This window comes from Papaver somniferum, unplaced genomic scaffold (genome assembly GCF_003573695.1).
Source record: "Papaver somniferum cultivar HN1 unplaced genomic scaffold, ASM357369v1 unplaced-scaffold_114, whole genome shotgun sequence".
In the NCBI taxonomy this organism is placed as follows: domain Eukaryota; kingdom Viridiplantae; phylum Streptophyta; class Magnoliopsida; order Ranunculales; family Papaveraceae; genus Papaver; species Papaver somniferum.
Window position 1 is genome coordinate 4,427,770 of NW_020620381.1, and position 17,361 is coordinate 4,445,130.

General features: G+C 36.6%; 2 protein-coding genes across 2 annotated transcripts; one reads left to right on the forward strand and one right to left on the reverse strand.

Moving 5' to 3' along the window:
- The first annotated feature begins 11,330 nt into the window (after window positions 1–11,330).
- On the forward strand, window positions 11,331–14,295 carry LOC113328676 (probable aquaporin NIP5-1). Its single transcript, XM_026575707.1, has 4 exons — window positions 11,331–12,366; window positions 12,858–13,277; window positions 13,389–13,450; window positions 13,608–14,295. Exons 1-4 carry the CDS (start codon window positions 12,142–12,144, stop codon window positions 13,801–13,803), a joined length of 903 nt encoding a protein of 300 aa, XP_026431492.1. The 5' UTR covers window positions 11,331–12,141; the 3' UTR covers window positions 13,804–14,295.
- A 331-nt stretch (window positions 14,296–14,626) lies between these two features.
- On the reverse strand, window positions 14,627–16,922 carry LOC113328874. The gene is made up of 5 exons (XM_026575867.1): window positions 16,880–16,922; window positions 15,549–15,671; window positions 15,289–15,437; window positions 14,941–15,098; window positions 14,627–14,836 (listed from the first exon to the last, which is right to left on the reverse strand). The coding sequence occupies exons 3-5, from the start codon at window positions 15,386–15,388 to the stop codon at window positions 14,627–14,629; spliced, it is 468 nt and encodes a 155-aa protein (XP_026431652.1). The 5' UTR covers window positions 15,389–15,437; window positions 15,549–15,671; window positions 16,880–16,922.
- Window positions 16,923–17,361: the final 439 nt, after the last annotated feature.

Below are 17,361 nucleotides of genomic sequence, written 5' to 3' on the forward strand. Positions count from 1 at the left end.
GTTTCCCAGTTATGCAAGATTTGCACACTGTCAATGAATTTGGAGGTTTCTTTCTCGCAACTCCATAAGATCAAGATCTGCTTGATATGCATAATGAGTTCATAAACTGATTTATTCCTTCCCAATCACTCTATTATTCCTTTCATCCCAAAAATGATCCAAAACAATGCATAATGGAAAATATTTTATGTCTCTTTGCACCTTCCTGTCAGAATATTGTTTTCCCAAGATTGAAACAACTGAAGAACTGTGCCTGATAAAGGCCAAGAAATATAAAAGGCCTTGATAAAGTAATCCTACACTTCAAATGTAGTTTGGCAGTGCAGGAAAAGGTGATCTGAAGACCCATCCATCGCACCACACATCACGCAAGCAGAACTGGCTATATCTACGCCTATGTGTCTCAACATATCTCTTGTAGGAAGAGAATGATTAAAAGCAGCCTACAACATGAAACTTACTTTAGGAGGAATAGAGTTCTTCCACAATAACTTACTGAACTTGCAATCTTCCATATTACCAACCAGAGCATCATAGCAAGTTTTTGTAGAGAATTTATCCATAATATGCACCTGATCCTTTCCATCCGTCAAAACAGGTACATCTCCCAGATCTCTCTTTAAAACGTCTCATTCAAGATTTTCATTTGCATTCAGAAAATGTTTTAAAGCACCACTCCATCTTCCTTCATGAATCATCTCAGCCACTGAAGCTTGTTTATTAACACAATCTTTAAAGATAACCGGAAAAAGATCTTTAATACGTCCATTAATTTATTATGACATAACCTTATCCCTTTGCCATTTCCCAACTTGAAAGTCATAAAGTTTTGAATGAAACCATTCTTGAAACGTTTCTCCATAAGCTTTTGCCTTGTGCTTCTTTATCATCAGTAAGCAGTAACACTTCTTCTGTAGCTTTTATCTTTTGTTGCACTATCCTCCTCCAAAGGGTTTTCTTTTGTTTAGAATATTTCCAATACCATTTAATTAATAGAGCCTTATTGGTCTACCTGAAACTTCTCACACCTAAGCCACCAAATTTCTTTGTTTTACAAATTTTTGGCCATCCCACCCATGCCATCTTCCTCCTATCTTGAGCATAACCCCATAAAAAATTCCTCATTTGAGCTATCATCCTCTTTTCAACACAAACATGAAGGTTGAATAAAGATAAGAAATATATGGGTAAGCTGGAGAGGCAATGTTTAATTAGAACTAATATCCTTGCTTTATTTAACAACTTTCTTTTCCAAGATGCTAATTCATCTGCATTTTTTCAAGCACCGAGTCCCAAATAGAGATACTTCTAGAACGAACCCCAATAGGAAGTTCTGGATACTTAACAGGAAGCTTCTCAATTTTGCAACCTAATTCTTTGGCTAGAAATTCAATAACATCATCACCTCCAACACTAATCATGGTGCTCTTTTCCAGGTTTAATCTCATGCCAGTAAGAGCATCAAATATTGAAAGAATTATGAAAAGTCTGGTAACTTCATCAGTATCAGCATTCAGGAAGATTAGAGTATCATCAGCAAACTGAAGGTGTGATATCATTGTACCTGAATCAGCCACTTTAAAGCCACTTATCTGACCTCTCTCAACTACATCATTCATAAGCTTTGAAATAATTTCAACTACAAGAAGAAACAAATAAGGACAGAGAGAGTCTCCATGCCTTAATCCCTTCTCTGGATTAAACTTCTCAGTTATGTTTCCATTCACCAGAACGGATAAATGAGTAGAAGAAACACACCATTTTAACCAAGCAATCCACCTTTCCCCAAAGCCGTGCTTGTGCAAAATGCAGAAAAGAGCTTGCTAGTTAATGTTATCAAAATCTTTCTCCATATCAACTTTACAGAAAATACCGGGAACTTTAGACTTCGGCCTGCTATCCACACACTCATTGGAAATTAAAACACCATACAGAATTTGCCTGTCATGTATTAAAGCTCCTTGGTAATATGAAATAAGAGAAGGAATTATTGTTTTCAATCTGTCAGCAAGCATCTTAGATAAATCTTGTAAGCACTTCCTATAAGACTTAAAGGTCTGAAATCTCTAGGAGTATAAGTAGAGCTGGCAATTAGGGTCGAAACCCGCGGGTTGGACCTAACCCGGACCGTGTAAACCCGGACCTAGCCTGGCTTGTTAGTTAATAGGGTCGGGCTAGAGTTGAGGTTTTAAGACCCGTGGGTAAGTAGGGTTAACCCGTCTAACCTGCGGGTTAACCTGTATAACCTGTCTAATAAACTGATTATACAATTACTTGTGAATGTTATTGATTTTGGGGAAACAACTTAACGGATCCTCCTTGAATCATTTCAAAACTCTCGGTATATTAATATAATCTAACCGTCTATAACAACCAATACCTACAATTATACCATTTTAAATGCCCAAAATCCCAAAATTTCAGATCTAAAACCTAAAAAAATTATCAGTTACATCCATTAATCCATACACTCAACAGAACAAAAAAAACAACCTTACTTAGATCCATTCATATAATGTTTCACCTATTAATAGATACGCATATCAATGAAATGACTTAATAGATCGAATCTCATATCAAAATGAATTAATTCATCATCTAAATAAACTACAACAATATATTTAGTGGAGATATATGGTTAAGAACTTAAGAGAGAAGGATTAAGGATAGATCATGAAAAAAAAGATAAATCTGGATATGCATATGGGGATCGTTTCATTGATTTGAGAGAAGTATGACTACTCTCTTTTTATTTGGGAACAGGACGACTGGTTAACAAATAAGGAAGACTCGTTTACAAAAATGAAAGAATGCAGATAATGCATACATAGGGATCTGTACTTTGGCCGATTAAATTAGGGTCAGGAAGCCCTTGTATATAATAATGACAATTTTAGTAACCAAAGTCTCAACAAACAGAACCCTAGCCTATTGGTTATGATGTTGTACTCCGAGTGTAAGGTGCGAGGTGCCAAAGTAGGAGCACACTAAATTTCCTAGGTCCGACCCGTCAACCCGCGGGTTAACTAGACACGGATTAGGGTTAAGAAAAATGAACCCGTGGATAAAACGGGCCGGTTTAGGGTTGATCAAATCCAACCCGCCTAACCCGCCACGGGTTGACTCTAACCCGGACCGTTGCCACCTCTAAGTACGAGAATCCCCTTTCTTAGGAATGAGAGGTATAAATGAACAATTAGCCTCCAATCAAGAGAGCCAAACTTGAAGAAGTCATCTACCATTCTCATAAAATCTCCTTTTATAGTACTCCAGCATTTCTTGTAAAATTCAGCTAAAACGCCATTCCTTCTTCATCTACCATTCTCATAATTGTATCAATAAAATGGTATAATTGTAGGTATTGGTTGTTATAGACGGTTAGATTATATTAATATACCGAGAGTTTTGAAATGATTCAAGGAGGATCCGTTAAGTTGTTTCCCCAAAATCAATAACATTCACAAGAAGTCATCTACCATTCTCATAAAACCTGGAGACTTATTGTTTCCCAAGTGCTTGATGACTTCCCAAATTTAATCTTCAGCGAACCTTCTATCCAGCCATTCCTTCTTCTCCTCACCCAAATTAGGAAAATTCAAAGAGTTCAAAGAAGAATAGACACTATTATGATCAGAGAATAGACGAATATAATAGTTTCTTATTTCTTCTTTGTTAGAAGCTTGGTCAAAGCAATCCACACCTTCTATTTGGAGCTTAGCAATCGTGTTTCTCTTTTTCCTAGAACTGACAGTTCTATGGAAATAACTGGTGTTGCATTTCTCCATTTGAAACCATTTTTCTTTGCTCTAAGCTGCCATTTCCTAGCTTTAATGTTTTCACTTGATCTTGATCTTGTATTGAAGTCTCTCTTCAAACTGAGCAGTTTGGAGAGCACTATTTTCCTCCAACAAATTAAGATCATTAATCTTATCAGGAGCACCTTCTTCTCATTATAATCAGCTCCAAATTCAGTTTTACCCCAAGGCTTAATAAAATGCTTATGGTTTTGGAGTTTGAAAAAGAAAATAGTACCAGAACTCCATTAAAAAGTCATAGAGTTCCACCAAACTGCAACCTGTTTATCCAAGTCCTTGTGTTCAATCAAACTTTTCTCCAGCTTGAAATAAGGATTGCTACTGATAGAGTGATTAGTAATGACCATTAAAGAGTTATGATCAGAAACAGTTCTTGTTAGTGCAATTTGTAAAGCATTAGGGAAAGCTTCGTCAAAATCAACACTAAAAAAAAATCTGTCATGCCTACATAGAAGAGGATCAACATGATTATTAGACCAAGTATAAGAACCACATACCAAAGTCTGATCCACCAACTCTTGTTGCAAAATGGAAGAATTCAGAAAACCAGAGTTTTTATATATTTTCTGCCTCACCCATATTCCTTTCATCATCAGACCTTACAGCATTAAAATCTCCTGCAAAACAGATTGGGACAGCCCACCAATGTCTTACCTCCTCCAAGTCTTCCCCTAAATAATCTTTATCATTGTAGTCACAAGGACTATATACATTAGTAATAGCCCATTTAAAACCATTGGATTTGTTCACTAAAAGAGTTGAGATGTTATTAAACCCAATTCTCCCATCCTATTTAGTGAACATATTGCTGTCTCATATAGACAAGACACCTCCACTTGCCCCTACTGAAGGTATATAAGACCATTCAAAAATATCATCGTACCAAAGCTTTCTTATAGTTCAGAACACCCTAATAGTTCAGAACACCCTAATATCTCCTCCTATTGTGGTAAACAATGTTGCACAGGGTCTTCCTTCTCCGTAATATCTTCTTCCAATGCAACATTCGAATTTTTCTCATTTTGGCTCTTAAACCTTTCTTTATAATTTAGAACAAGCTTAGTCATATTCTTCTTCAAAGGCAAAATATTATCAGCACTAATATGGCCATAACTACAAGACAAATTGACAAAAAAACTGAAAGTCTTATCAATAGCCTCTTCATAACCATCTGGAACAGATTTAGTCATGTTAAGATGTTGTAGTACTTCATACTCTATCTCCTTTCTAGTGCTGCCCTCTGCAGTAGACTCTTCTTCTTTGTCTTCATGTATGTCTTCTCCCATACTTCCATTCACCGAGTCTTCTTCATCACACAAGTGCCTAAATCTGGAACCTGATAAATTTAATGAGGTATTATTATTATGATTATTCTGGTCCATTGATACACTCGTTCTAGGTTTAGATACAAAAATACAACTGCCTTCGTGATCTTCACTAATGATATGCCCCACACCGTCTTTAATGTAACCCTAAATGGTACTTGCACTCTCCACCTTTGGATCAGCATCTTTCTGTCCGTTCATCACTCCCCGAGAATAGCTTGACAAAGAAGGAATGTTTGAATTTTCCGGATTCTTTGCACCAAATCTTTCATCAAAATTTTGAACTTTCCTTGAATACTCCAAATGTGTTAGCTGATCCTTTGGCAGATACTTCGGATCCCAAGTAATCTGCAGCACCACCTTCTCGCCCTCAATCTCCATCAGCAACACCGCAGGAACACCATGATATCCACCTTTGACAGAGACCCTGAAATAATGACATCCTTTTTTGTTTTTTATCTGTAAGGTTTCCAATGAAATTTTATGTATATCTCCCGTCTCCTTACCTATCTTGGTCATAGCTTTTGAATTCCATAGTTTAGAAGGAAATCCCTTGATTTTAAACCAGTGAACTTGCTTGTAATAATTTTTAACAGGAATGACAGTCAGAGCCCCAAACTTCCCCTCTCTATCATTGTTTTTTGCTTGACTAGCCTCCTTCTTAGTGTTGAAAATTACACCAATATCTTTGTCCTCACAGCCAAACCATTTACAGACTTTAATAATAATGTTATTCTGAGTCCATATTAATGGCTTCCATAATCTTTTCCAATCATTATCATCCATATCAAAAATCGCAGAGAGCATATTGATTTCTTGTAGCTCGATATATCTGAAGGTCTTGATCTTCCTTTTTATAATACAAGCAATCTTCGACCATGGTGTTTTATGAGAAATCTTCACTAAGCCCCATCTAGGTGCCTCCTTACTGCTCGATTGCAACTCAGGAAAGCTAGTAACATCTTGAACAGAAACCACTGAGTTGGTAGGTTTCTTATGCAAAAAGGTTTCCATTACTTCAGCCAACATGGACCAACACTCTCGGTTTTCTCCTCCAGGAAAACGTATACTAAACTTCTTGCTTTCACCATCTTTTTGAAACCTAGATAATCTTAGATATTCTCCTGCATCATTACTTTGAAGTTGCAACAAATAAGCATCTTCACCAAGTCTCTATGACCATTTCTCCTTTTCAGATTCACCCTCAGAGATTGAGACCAGAATGTGAGTCATCCAAGAAATCATCTTATTGTCAATTGCTAACCAAGATCTAAAACCCCCATGACCCTTTCCGTGAATTTGATAACCTTGACAACACCAACAAATTCTTCCTCTATTGAAAAAGATTTTCTCTCCAGTTGGATATATTTTCTTAATGGTTCTTCACGAGAAGTACTAGTGAATACTTTAGCTAATTGAAAGCCTAATAAGCTAAGCTCCAACTACGTACTACTGCATTAATTGAACAGCCTATCGTGTTACTCTACCAACGAGCTTCATAAATTTACTTATAAGCTCTCATGAACCTATTATAAATTTAACATCTCATTTAGCTTGCGTTCCTCTTCTACTATCCCCCGATGGCAGAAAAATATTGTGGTCCATTTGCTCGTAAATGGATTATCCCGTCAATAAAGCTTTACTTAGTTCCCATTTAAATACCATCGCTCAATAATTATTTGTTACTGTGATCGTCTCAATGGTTTTTATACTATTATGATCGGTGCTAATCGGTCTTGTATTTCTTTTTCTTTTTTTTGATAAAGGCAAATTTCATTAAAAAATATACTCAGTCATAAAGGCATGACCAAGTACAACAAACTGTGTTTGTAGGATATGTTTGATCGCAATTGTGTTTTTTTTTATATATATCTAATAAATTTACGCTAGTTCTACGAGAGAAAATATTGTATTCATCTCATAAAGCTCCAACCAATGATCAAAATTAATGCTTGACATCCTCTTAATCACTCTCTAACTCAACGGCAAACGTTTGGTGATTTTGTGAAGTGGAGCTACTGATGAGATTTATTTCACAGTTCATACCATTTCACATTTCATACAATACGTAATAACTTTAGGAGGAAAAACACAAGTCCAAAAGTTTCATGTTCACTTGGTAAACTAGCTAGTCGTGGTACTGTTTTCAGATGTTAATTGCTGTTTTTCGCATAAAAGTCAAAAAAAAACATAGCATTAACGTACGCATTGGTTACACATAGTCATGAAGTACCTAACAAGTACGCATTGTACTAATTAAACCTGCGAATGATGACATGACCACGTGTAACGATACCACAAGGAAATTACCGAAAGAAAGAAGAAAATAAAGTGAAACATATACTAATCTTGCCACTGTTTTGGTCCGTTCGTAGTAGGAGTCTATGCCTCTCGGAATCCAATAATTGTTCAAAGTTTTTATCGTTGATTTAGCTCGAGAACTTGAAGTATTCTTAGGGACGGTAATGTTGCAGATTTTGGGGCAAAATGGGGCGCTACATTTGATTCGGAACAGTGGGATTAGAGATGTAAAACAGGCCAGCACCGTCCAACCCATGAAATTATGTGACTAGCATGTTGTGTATTATGTTGGGCCATGTCAGAGATTCAGATATGTTGTGTTTAGTGGCGTATTGTGATGTGATGTGCCACAAAAATAATCTTGTCGTGGCGTCGTGTCGTGCAGTGTGATAAGTGCCTTAGATATATCTTTTGAATGTCAATTTCTTATATTTTTCTTTATTATTTCTCTTTTATTTTTATATATTATGCTTCTTTTACATTTTGTAGGTACTTTGGAATCAGGTAACAAGAAAGAAGGCAAAAAGAGGTTCAATTTGATGCTTGAGAACCTTATGCGTTGGCACAGTCGAACACAGAATGAACACAAATCCTTATTGTGTCTAACTGAAGATAGGGGCTGAATTTGTTATGGGACAGCCATTTCATTTGGCTGAAGACAAGACTCTCTTTACGGCCACCACCATCTTTACAGTTCAATTTAAAAAGATGACTTAGGTCGTATTTGTGACCAGTTCTCCCTCTCCACTTACCTGTTTCCGAGCCAGTTCTGCCAAGTATTACCGCCGGCTAGTCATGGAGTTCGTGGGTCCAAGATTGTGTAGTATCGGAGCTCAGACAAAGAAGGATCAGGTGGTTCGTGTTATACGAGTTTGGTAAGGATTTGAGTTCAGTTTTGGGCCGAATTAATCGAGAAAAGGCTGAAGTTTTCTTCCATGAAGAGTGAACGAATGGAAGAGATTTGAGAAGAACTAGAACATGGGTTTGTGATGATTCAAGTTATAGAGGATTAATGATACGAAATTGAGGTTACGACAGAGTTTCGAAGCCCTGAAATCAGCACAAAGAAGTGATGCTTCTGCCGTTGTTTAAGTTAATGAATGGATCGGATTACTGAAGTTTATAGAAGTGCAGACAGATTAGAGAAGTGGGTTTGTGTGTTGAATGTGCGATTGTTACAGGGAAGGAGATTGGATAGCCTTAGAAATCACCAGTTTTTCTATATCTGCATCACCAGCAAACTGCACATAAAATGTTTGTCAAAATGCCTGAGAGTTTCTGAGAACTCAGGTGCGACTAATTAAATGAACCAGACTTGCCAGAAGCTAGCCATGACTATCTGGGGTGTTAGCCAAGGGTTGAGAGATCTTTACAAAGCTAAGGAAGAACGGTAGGCTCAGGAACGATTAGAATAAGTTCTGAAGCCGAGATAAGATATAGAAAGAGGAGAGTTTGCTGCCAGTAAAGCAAGCTGTTGCCATTGGATCTGCAGGGATTGAATGGGACGTATGCAGAAGGGTTGAGACATGATTTAGAGGCTTAGAAGAACACGGCACAATGGGTGAGAGTCTTGGCCGGAAAATCAGTGACAACGAGTCATTACAGTGAAGCCTTGCCATTGGATTTGTGGTTGTATGCGTTATATGTGGGTTGTTATAGAGTTTGTGTTCGATGAGGAAATTTGCTCGCTGAACTACCATCACCACCACAGTTTGCACATCATCTCCATTACCACCTGCATCTCCATCAGCATACCGCCAGCACATCATAGATCACTTGAAGGTCCTGACATCATTACTTGCTCGCTGCCATCACCGCTTCACCTTCATGCCACCAGTCCGTACATTCAACTCCACTATATCAGCAGCAAGAAGAGCTCATTGACCACTACAACACCATCAGGTCTTTCCATCACAGTTGCAGTCACGGTATCCATTACCATTCCACTGTTACAAGGCCACAGTTCCCATGACCACAGCACCACAACCCACTCCATCTTGCCGCAGCTGTTTTGGTTTGCTTAATTGGTTTGGTAGTCAAGTTTTCTATTTGTGTTGTGCTTCTATACCATGAACTCCAGTAGATAATTGCATCTTCTTGATTAGGGACGATTTCGACGTCCGAACTTGACTCAAATTGATATTTAAACTGCCTGATTTCTCGTAATCTTCTTGTTATTGTTCATTCTCTACCTGCCAATATTGTTTATGTGAACTGTTTCTCAATCGTTTAAGTTGCCAATCGAATGGTTGTTGATAGTTCTATTGCCAGTTAGGAATTCTTCGACCCGTAATTGTCTAGAAAACCTAAACATAAATAGCATTAGATGAGTATTGATGATGGAACTTTGTTAAGTACTCGTATATATTGAATGACACTAGTAGGTAATTCATGCTTTTGATTTTATCACTAGGAGCAATCTTATATCATAAAGCGTAAAACATTTGTTTAAGTCACACCTAGAGAGCGTACTTCTAGGAAACTTGGCAAATAGAAACCGGTAGTCGAGCGCTTCCGTATCCGGTGACTTAGGAAATAATATCGGAATAGTTGAGCGTGCTAATTATTCTAGGGTAACAAGATACTTTGCAGAAACTAGCTATATCAATAAGATTCACGTTTTGTGGTCTAGAAAAAGTCTTTGATCATTCTCATCCTCATATTTGCATTTGTTTCATTGTCTTGCATTATTCATTCAGAAATTGAATTGACAACTTTAGCTCAACTCTCCCTTGGGACGATCCTGCTTATCAATATATTACTAGTTAGTTTAAAGAGAAGTAGAGAAATATTATTTGCGAGTTCGACACCTCGTCACAGTGCGATGCTAGCTCACAAGTTTTATCTTTTCCGATATAAACATTTTACTTCGTATATATATTATTATAGAAATAAATCAGCACAACAAAAATAAAATGTAAAAAATTGGCTAGAAAAAAACAATGGATGTATTATGCGGTATTTTGTGCATGTTATCACGCATCATGTTGTGTTATACCACGTGTTTATATGTACCGCTTGTTGTGCCATGTTGTTTTTCTATTGTGCTTATTGGTCTAACACAGCGGAAGACACTGAGCTAACAAGTTCCAGTATGTTGTGATGTGCCATAAACGTCCTCGCCTGACCCGATCTATGTCTCTAGATTGGGATCAAGCAGCCTTTCGTTCTATACCGGCCTATTTTTTTTTTCTTTATGATTTTATTTTTCTTTTTTAAGGTAGGCCCAACCGATCCTTAGTTTCTATTTTCTTTGCACGTGAGCTTTGTTATAAAATAAAATTTAAAAAGAAAAAGGAAAAGTCTACGAACCCAATGTACAGCTACCGAAGCCGTAGTACGATAAAAATAGTTTTGCTTACCCCTTAAAAAGTAATTAACCTCTGATCTAGAGTGATACATTAAGCCTAAAGCAAATTAATCACAGAGCAGCAGAGGTATTAGAAGAATCACAAGATCGTTTCATATTAGCAACTATACGAATATAATACTTAAAGCAATACTAGGAACAAGGGGGGAATCAATATAAGTAGCATAGCACGATGGATTATTCGTTGATGTGCATGCATATGAATACAAAACTATCAACTTGACACATTTCTTTAATCCACTATTCTCTCAATCGCACAACTAAAGTAATCACTTTCATCAAGACATGAATTAGTTTTGATTCTGATCTCCCTAATCAACCGGTCTGTATTATTTGGGTGGTGGTCTTAATACTTTTATTATCCCAAGCGAATTTTCAACTTTAATCATGAAGAACGAACGAAGCAGGTACCAACTCATCATCATCAATATATTTTAACTGGTGGTTTTGATTGATTAGGCAGCATTGACCTCAGCTTTTGTTTTCTTTCAGATCTCTCCCTGTCTCGTTCTCAAAGTCGTATGCATTACATTTTCCTATTCTTTTCTTTATCATTGAAGATTAATAATAATGTAAAGCGCCTACCAGGCCTTAAACATCAAGAAACCAAGAGACAAATTAAGAAAAGAACTAATTAAGTTCTTTTCTTTTTGCATTTTACTATATAAGAAAGTAAGAAACCCACATTCATCTATCTCATCACCAACTACTACTACTGCTACCAGTCCTGTTTGTTTGTTATCTCCCTCATCAGCGTTTCGTGTTCTAGCTGTTCATCGTCGTCTCTTTTTGTTTGTTTTTTCCGATCTTAATCATTCTCTTCACCGTTTTCTCTACGCGCACTTCAGTTCGTCTCTTCATTTGGAGTATTTTTCTCAGCTTCTTCATGTATGTGTATTTTTGGAGAATTAAATCTTGAATTTTAGTTGTTGAAACTGGATCACTCGATCTTTATTATTATTCCTTAAAACTACTTTTATAAAAGCTTTCCAAGTATGTAATTGTTTTCCAGTTAAATTTTCTCTCGAATTTTTCAAAAAAAAAAAAAACCCAAAAAAAAATAGTCTTGCTTGTTCAAAGATTCATGGAATCTTTGTAGAATTTATCAGATTGTTAGTGATTGTTAGACTGGAAGGGATTCATTCTATTACTTAGAAATACATCTATAAAAACCTTCCAATCATGTAAATTAGTCCCATCTTTGTTTGTTTACTCTCTTTTACTAGAGATATTTACCCCCAAAAAAAAAATAAAAAAAATTAGTCTGCTTGTGTTTAGTTTCCTACGTATCCCGTCTACCAGTCCCTCTTAGATTGTTGTTAAAAAAAAAATGCGTGAAGGTGATGTGAACGGGATTGAGAATGCTTCCGCAACGCCACCTGCAACTCCCGGAACACCAACGCCGTTGATGTCATCGATGAGAATCGACTCATTGTCATATGAAAGGGAGAGGAAGTCGATGCCACGAGGCAAGTGTTTCCCAGTTGAATCATGGACACCCAACCATATGTGTGTCACCGATTTCGGACCACCGGACGTCTCTCTGGGCAGGAAGGTACGTTCGTCCATAATTAAAATGAATAGTAGTACTATTTTCTTCTTCTTTTATTCTCTTTTACTTTTTCCAATTATAAAGTATTTGTATATGCATTGGTTGAAGTGTACAGATCTTCAATTGTGGGATATTCGTAGAATTTGGCGTTTAACTTAAGTTTTCCTGGCCAGCCTTGCTATCACATGTTATCTGCTTCAAAAAGAAAAGAAAAAATCAATAATGTCATCATCATACAACCCTGACTCAATAACTTGTCTAAATTCATAATAAGAACACACACCGCCCAGCATTAAATTATTATTTGTTGACTTATTATGGGGATAATATAAAATTTTTTACATTTTTCTACAATAAAATTTTCAATTGTAAACAAGTGAGTAATTAACTATTCGTAATCAAGAGCAATTTTATTTTATTTTTGAGTTTGTTTGTCAACCCCAAATTAAAAGGCGTTTATGAATAAATGCATCTAAAATGGTTTCATGCTACAGCTAGGAGCAGAGTTCGTAGGGACCTTCATATTGATGTTTGCAGCCTCGGCCGGGCCTATTTTGAACCAGAAGTACGACGGTGTTGAGACACTCATAGGGAATGCAGCTTGTGCTGGACTTGCTGTTATGGTTCTGATATTATCCACCGGTCACATATCAGGGGCACATTTCAATCCTTCCCTCACCATTGCTTTTGCAGCATTCCAACATTTTCCATGGACTCAAGTTCCTGCTTACATATTAGCTCAGGTCTCTGCGTCAATATGTGCCTCTTTCGCCCTCAAGGGTGTTTTTCACCCCTACATGTCCGGTGGTGTTACTATCCCTTCAAACACTCTTGCTCAAGCCTTTGCTCTTGAGTTTATTATCACCTTCATTCTCATGTTTGTTGTCACGGCTGTTGCAACTGATACTCGTGCGGTACGTAGCAAGATATTAATTTGGAATTTAAAGAAGAAGAAAAAAAGGCATTTTGTTTTGCTGAAGTTAGAATTAATAGACTAATGTTTTGCACTCTTATTGGTGATTCAGGTCGGAGAACTGGCAGGAATAGCAGTCGGAGCAACAGTCATGCTGAACATTCTAATCTCCGGGTAAATCTTTTTCTTTTCTTCCAAAGATTTTTTTTTTTTGAAGCATATTTTCTTCCAAAGATGATTTACATAGTTATTCAATTTCGAGGTTATCGACATTTTAAGTCTGAACATATAAGTGCGGCTGATTGACCTTTCCAATTGTATGGGTCGGCAGGCCAGCAAGTGGTGGATCAATGAATCCAGTGAGGACACTAGGTCCAGCGGTGGCATCAGGCAACTACAAAGCCATATGGGTGTATATAATAGCACCAACATTGGGTGCACTTGCAGGGTCAGGCATCTACACTCTCATCAAGCTCCATGATGCAGAGGGTGACCCACCTCGCCCAGTTAGAAGCTTCCGTCACTAGTCTCGACTCTCGAGTCACTTCGATTCTGGCCCTCCAAATAAGTGTACGTTTTCGTGTGTGGATGTGTTTGTTTTTGCTTTCCAGTCTCATACATATAGCATCTGCTATACTGGCACGAGCTAAATGTGTGCAGCATATACAAAAAAACAAAATTCAAGTCCATTTGCTTTCTTTCAATACCACTCTCCTCTACAGGAGTAGGAGTATAGTCACAGGCAGCGGGGCGAAAAAAAAACTATATACTCTATTATGTTAAAAGTAAATATACAAGTGATATCATGCGTGGATTGTTGAGTGTTGTGTGATTTCCCAAAATAAAACTGTCTGCAAGTGTGAGAACTATTATCGTGTGTGCTGTAAGGATTATATATGGACTGTTATGTATTTGTGTTTAAAGTTGTAACCAGTCACTGATGTGTGTGGTCTTAAGTTTCAACGGTGTATGTGTACTAGTTTAATTATATATAAAAGTTTTATGTTTGTGTGTTAAAATTTTTGTTGTTAAGGGGTCGTTGTGATCCAAAACTACTTTCCGGCAGCCTTCCATATGGTGCCATTGTTTGGGGTCTCTGTTTTGTTTATTCTAAATTCATGACTGAACCTGAGATGGGTGTATGAGTTAAGATGAGTCTAGAGTTGTTGTTGGTTTCAATGTTATAAATGAGATGATTCCTAACAAGTTTAGTGTCAGAAAGAAAAGTAGACCAAATTCTGCATACGGAACCTGCAAACTAAGATGGAATTCGCTGGTAATTTCATAAATGTTTTTCTACTTGAATCTGTTTTATAAGACATAACATTTTGTCATATATAGCTTCATTTTCTAATCCGCAACCGTAGTGAGTAAGCTATTGTATGACGAGGCTGGCACAACTCCCGTCGAAGCTATATGGCCGTATTTCAGCCAAATCTTTCTATATAAAGATGCTTGTCTTTCCAAAACACTGAAGTTTCCGACAATTTCAAAATTGTCATCATAGAATACAACTGCGTTGTCTCCTTCAAAGGGTTTCCTAGCAGTACTTAAAGGCACCTAAAAAGATCGAAAACCCCAAGACTGCTTCATTATTTAAATTGGAATATGATTAGGGGAATCTTAGAGTTATTTTAAAAGGAGATAGCTAACCAAAACATTACCTCCACATTAAAAGCATCAGACATAACAAAAGTAATCTCAGCTTGAATTATGCAACTGTCCTCTACAATAAACCCTTTTGCAGGGTCATGTAGATCAGAAAGGAGTAAAACTGATGAAAACCCACTGCCTGTGTTACGAGCCAATGTATATTGCCCACCTGCAGACATAATAAGTTTTGAAGTACAAAATAATTATTGTAGACATAGGGAAAGTTTCTCTAAATAATAATCTAATTTTTAGTGCAGATGATAATATAGTATGTTATCTTTGTTGAGTTTCTCTACAAGTACTGATAAGGGATAAACTTTGAAACATAGAAGAGATGCAAAAACAAAGAAAATACGTACTTTGTCTCACTGTTTTCTGGTTATCTTTCTGATTAAAAACGGATAAGCAGAACTTTGTATTATAAGATTTATCATCCAGACCCTTAAACATAAGGTACATCGAAAAGTGTTTTCCGATTGTGCGACCCTTGGGATGAATCCTTATCGACCTAATAAGAAAGAGCAGATACCAGCAGCATTGAAATCAATAAATACCACCAAATCTTACATTCTTGCATACATAACCAATAAAGTTAAGAATGGGAAAATAGTCCACATACCTGCTAAAAAAATATCAGAATAATGAAATTCTTTGTCATTCAAGCTAGAAAAGTTCTCAATTATCCAAATGAATTTAGATGATGGTGAATCCATGGAGAGGGAATTTGGCAGCGATTTTAAACCTTAAAAGAAGCAGCAACAACAACAACAAAATCATTGGTTAGTAGGAATGACAGGGTTACAAACCTTATATGACCATCGCCACTCTATTGGAGAGGTATGTCCAGCCGTAGTTGTGTATTAAAGATAAACTTCCCAACTATACATATTTCTAGAAAACCAGTATGTGGTACCTACTTAGAATTTGGAACTTCAGTAAGTAATAGAATAATGGAATTCAAAACCAAGCCAATAGAGTACAACAAAGCTACCCCAATTTGTCTGCTGCTAAAAAAATTCTGTTACTAAAAACAATTAGATTGAGGTAAACTGGAAAAGGTAAACATCCAACAAATACATTCTGCATATACTAAGATATCTGCACAACACTGTGCCGTGCAATATATCAAGTGTTTGGATAATTCCAGTTTATAAAACCTAGTTCAGTGGATACTTCAACTCTAGCTACTTAACTAGTTCTCAGGAGATCAGTTATTGTGTATTGTGTTTCATGTCGGAAATTGCCTAGTCTACAATTACGAAAGATCTAATTTGGGTAGTGTCAGGTATCTATCAGGTTTCTTAGTTCTATTGTCTAATCAGCAGGACTCACATATTATGGCTGTTAGTCAGTCAGTAATTCAATGTAGAGGCCAGCTTTAACTCCACAAATTCTCCTCATAGTTTTCCGTCAGAGTCAACACTAAAGTGTTTAGTATTGAAAAGACAAGAACACTCTAGCTCTAGGAATTTTAATTATTGGACGTATACTATTAGTTGGGAGACCAGTAACTAAGTCAGACAAGTGTGAAGACCTTTTTTATCTATGTCAAATCCAAAGACCTACACACGTTTAGCTTGTGTGCTGCATTTCCATAATGATCATGAATTCTGTTTCTTCCGACATAAATACATGTAATCAAGATTCAAGATGCTGCAAAAATAAAAATTGATGGGTGGCTGCTTAAACATACTTACTATTTAGCATACAATTTAAGAAAAATGCAAAATTCATGAAATTAAAACCCTAAAAGTTCTTCATTCTACTTGATTAGGATAGCCAACCAATTTTAAGTCTAACTCACTGTTTTTGGCTCTAATTGAACCCTAACAAGATATGCAAAATTCAAAGAAATGGTGAAACAGAACATCAAATTGGAACTATTAAAACGAATTTTAGTGAGAAAAATACTCACAATTACAGCAAAAGAAAAGAAAAGAAAAATCAAACCTTGACAGAGCGCAGATCAATTCTTGCCTGAGGAAATATTAACGGGAGAATTGAAGAAAAAGGGGGAGACTTTTAGTTTATAAGTTGCCCTAGATATTCGGGGGGAAACTTTGCCAACCTAGAGCTTGGAGGGACGCCAAAAGTTGGACTGATTTCAGTTCCGTTGGGTGTTGTGATAGAGTCGGAACAGTAGAGCAGCCCTGCCCCTTATTATATGGGTCGGGAAATTGTTACTCTACTACTAGTCATAAATGCGGGAATCCTAAGTCATAATTGTATTTTTATTTTTATTTTATTAGTGAAAAATTTGATGTTGCTGAATTTCGAACTCATATTAGTGGTATCTTCACATAGTGACTTCATCGATATACTATAGTGACATAGTCAAAGTATTTAGTCTAACAGCTCACAATATAATACTAGTTTTTTTTTACCATCAATAAAAATCTGGTCATCAAATAGTAATCAACAAATTTCTTATC